The sequence below is a fragment of the Bubalus kerabau genome, chromosome 6 (genome assembly GCF_029407905.1).
Source record: "Bubalus kerabau isolate K-KA32 ecotype Philippines breed swamp buffalo chromosome 6, PCC_UOA_SB_1v2, whole genome shotgun sequence".
Taxonomy (NCBI): Eukaryota; Metazoa; Chordata; class Mammalia; order Artiodactyla; family Bovidae; genus Bubalus; species Bubalus kerabau.
Genome location: NC_073629.1, coordinates 69493340 through 69510352, shown reverse-complemented (window position 1 = coordinate 69510352; position 17013 = coordinate 69493340). Strand labels below are relative to the sequence as shown.

Genomic DNA, 17013 nt, shown 5'->3' with positions numbered 1-17013 from the left:
TGATGGGACTGGATGCCATGATCTTAGTTTTCTGAATGTTGAGCTTTAAGCCAACTTTTTCCCTCTCCTCTTTCACTTTCATCAAGAGGCTGTTTAGTTCTTCTTTGCTTTCTGCCATAAGGATGGTGTCATCTGCATATCTGAGGTTATTGATATTTCTCCTGGCAATCTTAATTCCAGCTTGTGCTTCCTCCAGCCCAGTATGTCTCATGATGTACTCTGCATAGAAGTTAAATAAGCAGGGTGACAATATACACCCTTGATGTACTCCTTTTCCTATTTGGAACCAGTCTGTTGTTCCATGTCCAGTTCAAACTGTTGCTTCCTGACCTGCATACAGGTTTTTCAAGAGGCAGGTCAGGTGGTCTGGTATTCCCATCTCTTTCAGAATTTCCCACAGTTTATTGTGATCCACACAGTCAAAGGCTTTGGCATAGTCAATAAAACAGAAATAGATGCTTTTCTGGAACTCTATTGCTTTTTTGATGATCCAGTGGATATTGGCAATTTGATCTCTGGTTCTTCTGCCTTTTCTTAAACCAGCATGAACATCTGGAAGTTCACGGTTCATGTATTGTTGAAGCCTAGCTTGGAGAATTTTGAGCATTACTTTACTAGCATATATCCTGAGGAAACCAAAATTGAAAAAGACACATGTATCCCATTGTTCATTTTCTGCACTATTTATAATAGCTAGAACATGGAAGCAACCTAGATATCCATCAACAGATAAATGGATAAAGAAGTTGTGGTACATATATACAATGGAATATTACTCAACCATAAAAAGGAATGCATTTGAGTCAGTTCTAATGAGGTAGATGAACCTAGAACCTACTATACAGAGTGAAGTAAGTCAGAAAAAGAAAGATAAATATCGTATTCTAACACATATATATGGAATCTAGAAAAATGGTACTGAAGAATTTATTTACAGGGCAACAATGGAGAAACAGATACCCAGAATAGACTTAAGGACATGGGGAGAGGGGAAGAGAGGGTGAGATGTATGGAAAGAGTAACATGGAAACTTACATTAGCATATGTAAAATAGCCAATGGGAATTTGCTGTATGTCTCAGGAAACTCAAACAGGGGCTCTGTATCAACTTAGAGGGATGGGATGGGGAGGGAGATGGGAGGTTCAAAAGGGTGGGGATATATGTATTCCTATGGCTGATTCATGTTGAGGTTTGACAGAAAACAACAAAATTCTGTAAAGCAATTAGCCTTCAATAAAAAATAAATATAAAAAGAAGGTATTATCTTATACCAATAGGTAAGTAACTAAACAAGGAACTGAACCCAGGTAAGCCTAAACTCTATACTAGTTGCCTGGGAGGAGAGAGTTTCAATGAAGAAGTCAACAGAGGAAAAGAAGTATAATTACTATACAAAGGTGTATTTGAAGCTTAGAAGGTAGTTTGTAATTAGCAAGAGTAATCTCAGTGAGCTTGCATAAGAAAAAGCTATATTAGTGAGCACTTTTCATTATATTTTAGTACGATGTTATTTATGTTAACTTTGAATAATTTGTTATATTAAAAATCATTATCAGGTGAAGTTTTTTAATGATTATAGAGATTTTATACCACATTGCATAATTCTGAACTTTAAACTGATACTAAATTTTTTTGAATTTAGGTTCATACTTTAGAAACAAAAGATCTTTTGCAGAAAACACACATGCATCAAATGTTACGCTTGGTACAAGCTCATCCTCTGCACGAGATAGTAATTATCCTCAAATACTAAAATCTCCATTATGTGCTGGAAATCCCCAGAGATCAGGTTATAAAAGTTGGACACCGCAAATGGGATATTCAGGTAAAGTAAGTGGAATATTGACTTAATTGATCTTTGAAACTTTTAAAGTTTTATAAATTATATATTAGGGTAATTAAGGTAATATGAAATTATTTGAAGCTAATATGGAAGACTGAATAATAACTATGTCAATTTAGCCATATCTACAATTTGATGCTAGATTAATAACACTACATAGTTTGTGATATTGTTTGTTTAAAAATGCAGGTCTAAGTTTTCATCATTCTGACAAAAAAAAGGTACTAGAAAGAGAAAGCCCTTCCTTTTATACATATTTGCTTAAATCTGAAGTTGGTCCTGTAATACTGTTGAGTGTTTTTTAATATTTAAATTTTAGTATTTATCTAGATTTAGATTTTCTTGAGGGGAAAATGGGCGAAGTAGGTCTATATGTGTAAGCATCATTTAATTAAAGGTATATGGCTATATAATACAGGGAGCCCAACCCTGAGCTCTGTGACAACCTAAAGGGGTAGGATAGGGGGTTGGATGGGAGGGAGACTCAAGAGAGAGGGATATACGTATACTTATGGCCAATTTTAGTTGTTGTATGGCAGAAACCAACACAACATTGATTAAAATTAAAAATTAAAAAATAAAAATTAAAAACAAAATTTAAAAAGGTATATGAATGTATAGATTTACAAAATAATGGCAAATTATTTTTCTAAGTGATTTTACTAATGTATACTCTTACTGGCAATGTATGAGAGTTCTTGTTGATCTATATCCTACCCAGCATTTGGTACTGTCAGACTCCTTAACATTTAACAGTCAAGCAGTTGTAAAATTCCCTGATAGCTCAGTTGGTAAAGAATCCACCTGTAATGCAGGAGACCCTGGTTCGATTCCTGAGTTGGGAAGATCCCCTGGAGAAGGGATAGGCTACCCACTCCAGTATTCTTGGGCTTCCCTGGTGGCTCAGCTGGTAAAGAATCTGCCTGCAATGTGAGAGACCTGGATTTGATCCCCTAGGTTGAGAAGACCCCCTGGAGAAGGGAAAGGCTACCCACTCCAGTATTCTGGCCTGGAGAATTCCATGAACTGTATAGTCAATGGGGGTCACAAAGAGTCGGACACGACTGAGCAGCTTTCTCTTTCACCTAAGTGTAGTCTGAATTAGCATTTTCCTGGTTATAAATGAGGTTGATTATTTTTCTTAAAATGTGTATCTTCTTTGCTGGACTATAAACTCTATGAAGACAGAGACTGTAGCAGTTAAAATCCAATCTGAAGTAAATCTATACAATGATTTAAACAGGAAAGATTTAATATAAAGAATTATTAAACTGTGGTGGAAAAATAACTATAGGATATAAGAAAACTCTGTGAGGTATCCTAGGGCTGAGGGGGCTCCTAAGAGGTCACACTTGAAAGTGGCCCTCGTCTAGGTCCCATTTCCAAGGTTGGAGTACAGGTCTCTTTGCAGAATGTGAATACTGAATGGCAGTTTCAGTAGTGCCTGCAGATTTGCCAGGTCAGAGCTGGTCTGCTGTCCAGGGCGAACAGGAGGCAGTTGGGGTGGGTGAACTATAGCTGGTGGCTAGCTGTGTAATGAGAGTGGGCTCTGGTGTTGTTTGGAGGCTTGGAGTACACAGTCTCCCTGTTGGGAGGGTTGCCATCAAGAGGACTGTGGGAGGCAGACTTGAGGAAAGAATGAAAGAGCCAAGGGAATTAGTATGGGCAAGAGGCCTGGAATGCAGGATGTGTATTCAGAGGGCTGAGGGAAGGTTGTCACTATGCCATGCTGTAGCTGTGTGATCACCAGAGTACAGCACATTCTGGATGTGTAACTGGGCGCATCACCACCAGATGTCCTCATATCTACACTGCTGACCTACTATACTGTAGCGGAAACTGCAGGAGAGCCCGTCATCCTGCAAGGTCCCCTCCAGTGCCCTCAATTGAGAAAACTTAACATTATGCACACTTTAAGGAGAAATACTTATAGCGGTTCTGTCCATTATTGCTGAACTTATATTGAAGTGTGAATTTGAAGCTGAGTGACAATAAATTGATAGCTGCCATAACTCCTTTGGCTATAGAGATCTGTATATGTCATTCTACACACATCTGGATTTTTTTGACAACAACAAAATGACTTTATGTTTCTACCTAACAGGATGTATACATCTGTACTTATAAGTGAGGGGGTTCTCACTCTTTTCCAAAATGAGAAAATTCATAGTCCCAATAGTCATTGCATATTAATTATCTCAAATTCAGTCATGGTCCCACAGAATATTCTGTTACTTAAAGACTAAACCTCCATTAAGTTGTGAATAAACTTTTTAAAATTGAAAAGAGAGAAAAAAATGGTTAGTTTGTACAAATAACCATGCATATAACAAAGCATAGAGATAACATCCAAAGCTACTGCTGTTTTTATTTCTGTAATTGGTCATGATGTTATAGTTGATATATTTGGTTTTCTTCTTTCACTACCCATTTTGAATTTCCCTAACTTGGAGCAGTAAGGCTGGAATGACCCAGACCTTCATTCCTGAAGGGTCTGAGTCCTTAGTCATTCTGCCATTTTTGCTTGCTGTAGTTTTCCATTCACCTTTACTATTGGAAATACGAAGACTTCCCTGGTGGCTCAGATGGTAGAGTGTCTGCCTACAATGCGGGAGACCCAGGTTCGATCCCTGGGTTGAGAAGATCCCCTGGAGAAGGAAATAGCAACCCACTCCAGTACTCTTGCCTGGAAAATCCCATGGATGGAGGAGCCTGGTAGGCTACAGTCTGGGGTCACAAAGAGTCGGACATGACTGAGCGACTTCACTTTCGCTTTCAAGGGGTGCCTTAGCAAATCCCTGGGGTTCCATTCATAGTCCACTTTGCCTCCTTTGTGTATAGCAGCATAATATCCCCTTGGCAATTAGGATTGACAACACCATTCATAGATAACTCCCCTTTTTTCTTATTGTTTCAGTAGCATAAATAAGGAGCCTAAAATGGACATGTGGCGATTTCATCTTCCAATTCAGTAGAATCGTTGTTAGGTTACCTGGTGGAGCCAATAACCATATGGAGACTAAGATCTCAAAACCAACAGAACTCAACGTTACCAGAATGGGATACAAAAATTCTTTCGGTGGGTTGGGAGGCATAATAGAGAGAGTAGCCACCCCTACATTCTCACATTGATTCTTGGACCTATGTATTCTAGTTGTGAGGACTACAGCATCTATGATTCCAAATATAAACTGCATCCTGTAAGAGAGAATCCCATTTTTCAGGGTGTTGCCTCCCAATTGGCATTGAGTCTTCAGTAAGTTTTTCTGCCTTTAGATTAATCAACTGTATTCACAGTTGATTCAATGGGCTGTAGCCCGTTGATAAATTTTTTTCTTTTGCTGTGAAGTGAGTTCCTTGATCAGATGCAATACTGTACGAAATGCCTTGATGGTGGATAAGGCATTCTGTGAGTTCATAGATGATAACACTGGCAGAGGCATTGTGGACCATTTCAAAATACAGAAAACAAATGGATTTTTAAGTGATGTTCAATTTTGATAGTAATTTTAAAAAATAAATATTTAAGCCTCAGTTCATTAAAGCAGATGATAATAATAATACCAAAAATAACAATACATTGCAGGAATTAGTAATGGTAAGGATTCAGTAAGATTGGTTTTTCTCATATACTGTTGATAGAATTAAAAGTCAGTACAATTATGAAAAGAAATTTGGCAATATATGTGACATCCTTTAAAAGTTTTCTTTTGTTCCATCTAGAAGTAATTTGACTTCTAAGGAGCCAATTTAGAAGTAATATGAGACCCAGAAAAAAGCTTTATGTACTATGATGCTCATTTTAGTATTACTTATATCAGAGAGATAACAGTGCAAATTTTTTTTTTAAGTTTAAGGGAGATGTCTTCTGAGTGTACTGAATTTCCAAGTACTGAAACTTGATATATAGTTTCCAATTAAAAAATGAAAAGATTGTATTTGATTGCAGAACTTAAACTGACTTCTGTAGATCTAATATAAACTCAATTACCAAGAATAACAAAGCCTTCATGGCAAAAAAGGTTCTGAGATTTAGACACATAGATTTTTAAATGAACTCTTAAGTCGACTACTGACTAAGATAGCATAAATGTGTAAATAATTTTGTAAGTGTTTGATAGAAGAACAGAAAAGAAAAAATGATTGTAGATTAGAGAGGGAAAGGAGGGAAAAAAAGGTATATTGAAAGGTTTAAAGGGAATAAAATATGATTTTGCTTCTTTGAAAAAAAATCTTAGATATGTTTAGTTCAGTTCAGTTCAGTCGCTCAGTCGTGTCCGACTCTTTGTGACCCCATGAATCACAGCATGCCAGGCCTCCCTGTCCATCACCAACTCCTGGAGTTCACTCAAACTCATGTCCATCGAGTCAGTGATACAATCCAGCCATCTCATCCTCTGTCATCCCCTTCTCCTCCTGCCCCCAATCCCTCCCAGCATCAGGGTCTTTTCCAATGAGTCAACTCTTTGCATGAGGTGGCCAAAATATTGGAGTTTCAGCTTCAGCATCAGTCCTTCCAATGAACACCCAGGACCAATCTCCTTTAGGATGGACTGGTTGGATCTCCTTGCAGTCCAAGAGGCTCTCAGGAGTCTTCTCCAACACCACAGTTCAAAAGCATCAATTCTTTGGTGCTCAGCTTTCTTCACAGTCCAACTCTCACATCCATACATGACCACAGGAAAAACCATAGCCTTGACTAGACGAACCTTTGTTGGCAAGGTGATATCTCTGCTTTTGAATATGCTATCTAGGTTGGTCATAACTTTCCTTCAAAGGAGTAAGCGTATTTTAATTTCATGGCTGCAGTCACCGTCTGCAGTGATTTTTGAGCCCCGCAAAATAAAGTCTGACACTGTTTCTACTGTTTCCCCATCTATTTCCCATGAAGTGATGGGACCAGCTGCCATGATCTTAGTTTTCTGAATGTTTAGCTTTAAGCCAACTTTTTCACTCTCCTCTTTCACCTTCATCAAGAAGCTTTTTAGTTCCTCTTCACTTTCTGCCATAAGGGTGGTGTCATCGACATATCGGAGGTTATTGATATTTCTCCCGGCAATCTTGATTCCAGCTTGTGCTTCCTCCAGCCCAGCATGTCTCATGATGTACTCTGCATATAAGTTAAATAAGCAGGTGAGAATATACAGCCTTGACGTACTCCTTTTCCTATTTGGAACCAGTCTGTTGTTCCATGTCCAGTTCGAACTGTTGCTTCCTGACCTGCATACAGGTTTCTCAAGAGGCAGGTCAGGTGGTCTGGTATTCCCATCTCTTTCAGAATTTTCCACAGTTTATTGTGATCCACACAGTCAAAGGCGTTGGCATAGTCAATAAAGCAGAAATAGATGTTTTTCTGGAACTCTCTTGTTTTTTCGATGATCCAGCATATGTTGGCAATTTGATCTCTGGTTCCTCTGCCTTTTCTAAAACCAGCTTGAACATCTCGAAGTTCACAGTTCACGTATTGTTGAAGCCTGGCTTGGAGAATTTTGAGCATTACTTTACTGGTGTGTGAGATGAGTACAATTGTGCGGTAGTTTGAGCATTCTTTGGCATTGCCTTTCTTTGGGATTGGAATGAAAACTGACCTTTTCCAGTCCTCTGGCCACTGCTGAGTTTTCCAAATTTGCTGGCATATTGAGTGCAGCACTTTCACAGCATCATCTTTCAGGATGCCGTATAATTTCATATGCTTTATAAAGCTGTTCTGTATTACATTGAATTCTTATAACAATTTTGTTTAAAATGTTTGGTATTTAAAAAGGTTAAACTACTTACCTGAATATTTATGGTCTGTGAGGCATAAATTTCAAAATCAGTAATACATGTAGTGGTTAAGAATGCCAGGTCTGGATTCAGACCACCTGTGTACACATTCTACCAGTTCCATTAGAGCTTCAATCTCCTTAGAAATAAATGGAGAAATTAATGATGTCTATTGATAGAATCAAATACAAAAAAGGTCTTAATCACCTGTATAACCTCGATGATGTGGTCACTCACCTGGAGCCAGACAGCCTGGAGTGGGAAGCCAAATGGGTCATAGGAGGCACTACATAAACAAAGCTAGTGGAGGTGATGGAATTCCAGCTGAGCTATTTCAAATCCTAAAAGATGATTCTGTGAAAGTGCTGCACTCAGTATGTCAACAAATTTAGCAAACTCAGCAGTAGCCACAGGATTGGAAGATGTCAGTTTTCATTCCAGTGCCAAAGAAGGGCAATGCCAGACAATGTTCAGATTATCATACAGTTGTGCTCATTTCACATGCTAGCAAGATAATTCTCAAAATCCTTCAAGCTAGGCTTCAGCAGTGAACCAAGAACTTCCAGATGTATATGCTGGATTTAGAAAAGGCAGAGGAGCCAGAGATCAAATTGCCAATATCTGTTGGATCATAGAAAAAGGAAGGGAATTCCAGAAAAATCTACTTCTGCTTTATTGACTACATGAAAGCCTGTGACTGTGTAGATCACAACAAATTGTGGAAAATTCTTAAAGAGATGGGAATAACAGACCACATGACTTGCCTCCTGAGAAATCTGTATGTAGGTCAAGAAGCAACAGTTAGAACTGGACACTGGTTCAAAATTGGAAAGGAGTATGTCAAGGCTGAATATTGTCACCCTGCTTACTTAACTTCTATCTGAGTACATCATGTCAAATGCCAGGCTGGATGCATCACAAGCTAGAATCAAGACGGCCAGGAGAAATATCAACAATCTTAGATATGCAGATGATACCACTCTAATGGTCAAAAGTGAAGAGGAACTAAAGAGCCTCTAGATGAGTGTGAAAGAGGAGAGTGATAAAAGCTGGCTTAAGACTCAACATTTAAAAAACTAAGATCATAGCATCCAGTCCCATCACTTCATGGCAAGTAGATGGGGAAAAAGTGGAAACAGTGACAAACTTTATTTTCTTGGGCTCCAAAATCGCTGTGGATGGTGACTGCAGCCACAAAATTAAAAGACCCTTGCTCCTTGGAAGAAAAGCTATGACAAACCTAGACAACAAATTAGAAACAGAGACATTACTTTGCCAACAAAGATCCATACAGTCAGAGCTGTGGTTTTTCCAGTAGTCATGTACGGATTTGAGAATTAGACCATAAGGAAGGGTGACTGCCAAAGAACTGATGCTTTGAAATTGTGCTGGAGAAGACTCTTGAGAGTCCCTTGGACTGCAAGGAGATCCAGTCCAACCTAAAGGAAATCAACCCTGAGTATTAACTGGAAGTACTGATAATGAAGCTGAAGCTCCAGTACTTTGGCCTCCTGATGTGAAGAACCCAACTCACTGGAAAAGATTGATGCTGGGAAAGATTGAGGGCAAGAGGAGAAGGGAGCAACAGAGCATGAGATGGTTGAATGGCATCACTGACTCAATGGACATGAGTTTGAGGAAACTCTAGGAGTTAGTGAAGGATAGGGAAGTCTGGTGTGCTACAGTTCATGGGCTTGCAAGGAGTTGGAGATGACTTAGCGAATGAACAGCAACAATTGATAGAATCATGGTGACAAAGTTAATTCAAGTAAAGAACTTTGAACATTCTTGGCACATTAATAAAATATCCAACCTTATACAGGTATCTAGTTACTACAGTTTGTAGCTATATGATTTGTACTATATAAAATGCATTTGTGTATATTATCCCATTTGATCCTTTCAGCTACCTCTTCAGTCAGATAGGGCAGTTGTTACATTGTATTTTTTGATTTTTTGATTACTTATTATGAAATAATTTGCTCAAATTCAGATAGCTTTTAAATGACAAAATCAGATAAGTAATGTTTTCTTATCCCAAATTTAGTGTTTCTTTATGATTTCATTCCAGTAAAATGCAAAATAAGACAATATGTAATTTATTATTTCTAAATGTGAAGTTAAGTTTTGGCAAAATAGAGAATTAACATTTTTATTTGGTCTGGATATGGAAAGATTTTATTTTGATGAGGAAAATAAGATTTTTTATTGGATATTAAAACTCTGCCATTGATTTGGTACTTTGAGATCTTATGAGAAAGAACTACAAATTATTATGTTTATATATTTTCTTTCAACAATTTTGACAGCTACATCCTCATCTGCAGTTTCTGCACACTCTCCTTCAGTTATTGTAGCTGTTGTAGAAGGGAGAGGACTTGCCAGAGGTGAAATAGGAATGGCAAGTATTGATTTAAAAAGCCCACAAATTGTATTATCGCAGTTTGCGGACAATACAACATATGCAAAGGTAAGTATTTATACACCTAGAAAATGGTTCATCTAAGGGTACTTTGAAGATTTTCAAGTCAGTGCGTCCCTAATTAGTTTACTTTTTGTTAGAATAAGATTATTCATTATTGCACCAATCTAGGTTACTATGAATTAAAAGAAACATTTTTTACATCTGATTTTAATTTTTAAATATTATTTTGTTCTGAAATAACATGTTTTGCTGTTATTTGAATATTCCAAATTACTATTAATGTTTCTAAAATTAATATCTTCTAATAATTCCTGGACTTATTCCAAAAATAGCATGTGTCATAATGCTATCTCCAAAGGGTTGTTTCCACAGAAATGTATTTTAATTTTATTTTCTAGAAATAAGGGAGCCTAGTGTTTTAGATCAGTGATAACTTAGTCCCTCAACTTCTTGCCTTCACTTCCTATCACTCATCATTAATTTGAGCCACTGGTCTGTTGTCATGGGAATTTGTATGACTTGTCAGGTACAGGAAGTCTATTCCTAATGTCTATATTTTAAAAAGTTATTTGACTCAAATTCTGTTATGAAAAAATATTAAATACTATGTTATTTTTAATGTTTTATTATTCCTTATTTCTTTCTCACATTCCCTTTTTTGGTTCCCTAATATGTAGATTTCCTCTCTCTACCTAATAATTAACTTTTTAGTATGCTTAACAACCTAAATTATATTAGTACTATGTATCTGGGTGTTTCACATTTCTTTGCAAAATAAAAATGATAGGATAAAAGTTTTTTGTTTTTAAACTGGAATGTTTGACATATTAAGAATTTTTGTGTCTAGGGTAGTTCTAATTTACCTGACACTGTGAAAAGCATCAGTCATAAAACAGATGTTTCTCATCTGTGTTTCTGTACTTTTCAGATTCTAAGCTATACCAATGTGGCCATACTGATTGAGTCACCGTAGTTAGCTATTGAATGTTTATGTTTTTCATGGAGATGAATAAAATACCGAGTAGATGATTTTACTAAAAACATTGTTTTTAAGGAATGCCTACTCGATAAGTTCAAATTATTTGGGGGCTTACAGCTGATACAAACTATTGTGAGTAAAATACAGCCTATGTTTATGATAATATATTTATAATTTTATAGAATGTATGTTTAACATAGCACCATTAGAAATATGTTTAACTGAAATATAATTAGGACAGTTGTGATTTTGTATATCTCTGAATTAATTATAAGCACTTATCTCTCAGAAAAATATGAAACATTTTTGGTTTTAGAGACTCCTAAGCCTACATTTAAGAGATTATTTATTCAAACAATTTTAGGTGATCACTAAACTTAAAATTTTATCACCTTTGGAAATAATAATGTCAAATACTGCTTGTGTTGTGGGAAATTCAACCAAGTTGTTTACTCTTATCACAGAAAATTTCAAGGTAAGTGATTTTTAAATTCTCAATAGTAACATTCAAGATCTTCATATTTTTAAAAATCCATTTTAAAATATATTAAAGAACAATAATTTGACTAACTTTATATTTACCATAATGTACTCACTAAGTACAAGTCCTAAGCTAAGGGACTACTAATACATATAATTAGTAGTGGGAAAGATCAAAGGCAGAAGAAGGGGACAACAGAGGATAAGATGGTTGGATGGCATCACTGACTCGATGGACATGAGTTTGAGCAAGCTCCGGGAGTTGGTGATGGACAGGGAAGCCTGGCATGCTGCAGTCAATGGGGTCATAAGGAATCAGACACAACTGTGCGACTGAACTGAATACATATAATAAAGATGATGAATTCACTTATTTAATTTGGTACTCTTGATATACTTTGAAAAAAGAAAAATGTTTTAGGTAATAAGGGGTTTTTCCAGAGTATACAGGAGGCAAAAAAGTAACTTCTTCCTTCCAGTGTCCATATATGAATTCAAGAGAAGGACCCTGACTGTTCCTGTTTTGTTCATGCTCCCACATGTTATATTAATCTCTGTTTCTGGGGGTAGAAGCACTATGATTGATTAATCCCTGGTCATTGACTTTTTGCTTTGGGGCACAGAGTACTGTAATTGACAGTCCTAAATGGACAGAGCAACATAGAATGTGGGATAGATAAATCCTCTGAAGATGAAAACAACATATATCTACTACCCTTGAGATGTAAGGCGATATAGCCTAGTGCTTAAGGACAGATGAGCCAGACTGTTGTGGTTTCAAATCCTGATTCTAAATGACTGTGTGCAAGTTAAGTTACTCAACCTTTTTCATTTCAGTTCAGTTCAGTCGCTCAGTCGTGTCCGACTTTTTGTGACTCCATGAACCACAGCATGCCAGGCCTCCCTCTCCATCACCAACTCCCAGAGTTCACCCAAACCCATGTCCATTGAGTTGGTGATGCCATCCAACCTCTTTAAACTTCAGTTTTTATTTGTCAGTGAAATAGGGACAATAATAGTATCTACCTCCTAGAGAGCTGGTATTTTATATCGGGTAATCAGAAATGGTCTCATTGGTGAGGTTTCATTTGGGCAAAGTCTTGAAAGGAGTGAGAATGAGAGCCATAAAAGTATTGCATGCATGCTTAGTCACTAAGTCTTGTCCAACTCTTTGCGACCCTGTTGACTGTTGCCTGCCAGGCCCCTCTGTCTATGGGATTTCCCAGGCAAGAATACTGGAGTGTGTTGCCAATTTCTTCTCCAGGGTATCTTCCTGAACCAGGGGTTGAACAGGTGTCTCCTGCATGTCCTGCATTGGCAGGCAGATTCTTTACCACTGAACCACCTGGGAAGTCCTATAGAAATACTGAGTTGGCCAAAATGTTTGGTCAGGTTTTTCCATAACATGAAAAATCCCAACAAACTTTTTGGCCACCTCAATATTTTGTATGAAAGAATCATAAGCAGAGGGGGGAAAAAAAAACAATGTTATTATTGTTGTTAACATTATTATCACACTTACCATAAAAAGACCTCAATTAAATAAGCAGTATGAAATGGAAGAAACATGGACTTTGTAGTCAAAGAAATCTAAATTCAAGTCTGAGCTCTGGCATATGTCAGTTCTTTGATATTAAAAAAGTTACTCGGCTTCTCAGAATTTGACCTAGAGGAAAATTGTAGATAAGTATGGCTTATGTCATAGAGTTATATTGGGAAGATTAAATGAGATAACTATTCAAACAGTCTTGAGACCTATCAAATTCCATACCTGCTTGTGACTTTATTTTTTCAGTCTTACAACTCTTTCAGAGTCCATTGCTAATATATTGCCTTTTTACCTAATACTTTTATTCAAAATAAGCAGACCTTCTATTTTGCGATTGCATGCTTTTTAAAATTTTGCTCTTTTTTAAAAAGTTCCATTATCTCCTTTTCTTTATTCTGTAAATTAAATTCACCTCATGTAGATAATATTTCATAGATTTGATATCTGGAATTGGTATTTTTTGCTTTCCCAACTAGTATATTATAATATTTACCCTCTCTCAATTATGATAATATATTGAAAGTGAAAGTCACTCAGTCGTGACTGACTTTTTGTGACCCAATGGATTATATAGTCCATGGAATTCTCCAGGCCAGGATACTGGAATGGGTAGCCTTTTCCTTCTCCAGGGGATCTTCCCAGCCCAGGGATCGAACTCAGGTCTCCTGCATTGCAGGCGGATTCTTTACCAGCTGAGCCACCAGGGAAGCCCAATATGATGCTGAATGTAAAACCTTTGTTGTTGCTGTAGAATAAAGTTAGTAGAAGTCAGAGACTCATTTTTTTTATTATTGTACTTAAATTTCATGCGAATATAGATTAATAAGAGCTACAGACTACTCAAATTCACTTAGCAAATAACTAGAAAAACTTATTTAACTCTAGAAAATAATAAATAATAAAAAATAAGCTTTGCACAATATTTTAAGCCACCTACCCATGTATGAGCATGTGTTTAAGAAAGCAGTTTTGGGCAAGTGCATGAAACTTAAAATTTATTTTGAAATTAAAAATTCTTTTCAGAATGTTAATTTCACTACTATCCAAAGGAAATACTTCAATGAAACAAAAGGACTAGAATACATTGAACAGTTATGCATAGCAGAATTCAACACTGTCCTAATGGAGGTTCAGTCCAAGTAAGTTAAGATTTGGGGCAAGTAGTAAGTCCCTAGTGTGTATTCCAGGAGGGAAAGGTCTTTTGTCTGTTTTGTTCTTTGCTATATCCCTACCACCGAGAAAAATGCTGAGAAAAGTTTCATAAAACACATTCAGTAATTACTGAATAGTAAAGTAATTAACTGAAATTTATACACAGGGCATATCTTGCTGACTTAATTTATATAGAATTTCTCCAAATTAGTCATAATCTATTGCCCTAATCATTGCTGCTCACTTTACTTTGAAATGAAAAGCTTAAATAGCCAGAGCTACTAGAAGTGTGAGGGCACAGAAGTGAAACACAGGTAAAGCTGTGTTCCTATTACCTCACTCCTTTACCCCTTCGAAATGAGACAGGAAATGATACTTTTGGAATGGATATTTTTTAGAACTTGCTGAACAGATACTTTCTTTGAGCCAGGGAGGACTATTTGTTCACTAAGTTAATCATGATGATCTTTTCTCACCAAGATCCTATACATTATAGGATGTATATAGGAATGAGGTACATTCCTATACATTATGATCTCCTGACTGTACCTTTTAAACCCTCAGACTGTCTCAATATTATTTGAATATGTACTTAGAATGGTACCATTGAGTGTTGAATTCTAACGTGACTTACTGGGAATCCATTTTTTATTCTTTTAACTTTATTCTTTAAGACTCAGACTTCAGAGAATTGTCTGTTTTTTCAACTTTTATGCATTAGAGGTAATTTAACTAGTCATCCAAAATGAGGAACACTTGGAGTGCTTTTTCCCTTTGAATTTAAGCAAAGCTATGCAAATATTTATAATTTTGCTATAAAAGTAAAATTAATGTTTTCCTTTATAGCAATACTTTTATTACAGAGATTTATAGTGGTGTATCATCGGTTACCTTACAGATATTACTGCCTTGCGGCTGTTGCAGCTTTATTAAAATATGTTGAATTTATTCAAAATTCAGTTTACGCACCAAAATCGCTAAAGATTCGTTTCCAGGGTAGTGAACAGACAGCCATGATAGATTCATCATCAGCCCAAAACCTTGAATTACTAATTAATAATCAAGACTCTAGGTAAGATTATCCATTTTTTATTAGGAAATATATCAGTATATTTTATTATCATATTTTTCTATGAATAGTTACTTTATATTTTTTAAAGTTGTTCAGTGGAGAAATATTGAAAATAAACATTTTTAATATTTATACCATTGTTGCTGAATTGCTCAAATGTTTTCACCAAAATCAAGTTTTAAAAAGATATTTTTACAAAATAAGAAAAAAAAATCTGACAACCATTTCAAAATTAAGCAGAAGACTTGAACAGATGTTTCTCCAAAGAAGATATACAGAGGTACAATAAGCAAGAGCTCAACATCACTATTTGTTAGGGAAATACATATCAAAAACAGTTATCACTTCCCACTGTTAGTATAGTTATTATTAAATAAATGGAAGATAAGAATTGGTAAGGATGGAGAAATTAGAATCCTAATCCGTTTATGGTAGGGATATAAAATGGTGGAGGCACTTTGAGAAACCATGTGGTGGTTCCTCAAAAAGCTAAATTTGGCATTACCATACAATCCAGAAATTCTGCTTCTTGGTATATACCCAGAAGAACTGAGAGTGGAGATTCAAACAGATACTTGCACTCAAGTATTCATAGCAGCATGATTCACAGTAGCCAAAATGTGGAAACAAACCAAATGTCCATCAACCAGTGACTAATAAAGTGTATACAAATAAGATGTATACATATAATGGAATATCATTCAGCTTTAAAAAGGAATGAAATTCTGCCACAAGATGTATGAACCTTGAAAACATTGTGTTAAGTGAAATACGCTGGACACAAAAGGTGAAGTACCTAGAATAAGCAAATTTATGGCAACAGAAAGTAGACAGGTTATCAGGGGCTGGGGGAACTGGGGAATGGGAGAGTTATTGTTTAATGGATTCAGAGTTTATATTTGGGATGATGAGAAAGCTCTGGAAACGAATGGTAGTAATGGTTGCACATTATTGCAAGTATACCTAATGGCACTGAATAGTGAGCGTAATATGGTTAAAATGGTAAAATTTGTGTTTTGTATGTTTTACCATAATAAAAAAGAAGTTATTGTGTGCAGAATACTACAATGCTGAAATAACCAGTTTTAAAAGCATTAAATACAGGAAATTCAAGGGGCTACATAATCATTTGAGAAGGTGAAGTAGTTGAAAATGATAAAAATGGTCTTTGTGTATGACTAGATTGCTGGTTTTATTGGTTTATTATTAGCTTCAGTTAGATGAATATTGATGGTAAACATGAATGAAAGGGAGAATGGGAGATTGCTCATGTGTTTGTGCATATGTGTGTGTTGTCCATGCACATACACACTGTAAACATGAGGTTTTATAAGATTTCATAATGGTTGAATAAACTAGAATCAAAATGTCATTAGAAGATAATGTAATCAACCTGTGGTGGTGTTTATAGTAGGAATAAACTATATGGTTTAATATGGGTTCAATTTGGTGCAAAGAATTAGTGAGTCATGGTTTATCTCCTTGAGGAATTATAGTCCGGAGGAAGAGACTATAGTATCATAGGTAATTAACATGTACTAAGTACATCAGGCCCTCTGTAACCGAGGGACCCACCGTTGGTTGAATTCACAGATATGGAACTTGTGGATATGGAGGGCCCACTGTAGTAGGCCATTTTATATAAAGGATTTAAGTATCCACGGATTCTGGTATCCGTTAGAGGTCTTAGAGTCAATTGCCTATAGAAAGGGTTGACTGTATGGTGATGAAAATTTGCATAAAAAA

The 17013-nt window shown here is 36.2% G+C and overlaps 1 protein-coding gene across 2 annotated transcripts in view; it reads left to right on the top strand.

Annotated features, from left to right (window-relative positions):
• The window catches only part of MSH4 (mutS homolog 4), a 105385-nt gene that overhangs the window by 11392 nt on the left and 76980 nt on the right, over nucleotides 1-17013 (top strand). Inside the window, exons 2-6 of one of the 2 annotated variants that reach the window (XM_055585438.1) lie at nucleotides 1644-1826; nucleotides 9920-10080; nucleotides 11379-11489; nucleotides 14067-14182; nucleotides 15094-15267. In XM_055585438.1, coding sequence (XP_055441413.1) covers nucleotides 1644-1826; nucleotides 9920-10080; nucleotides 11379-11489; nucleotides 14067-14182; nucleotides 15094-15267 — 745 coding nt within the window. The remainder of the gene's footprint in view (nucleotides 1-1643; nucleotides 1827-9919; nucleotides 10081-11378; nucleotides 11490-14066; nucleotides 14183-15093; nucleotides 15268-17013) is intronic. The other variant, XM_055585439.1, reaches the window with a different exon arrangement.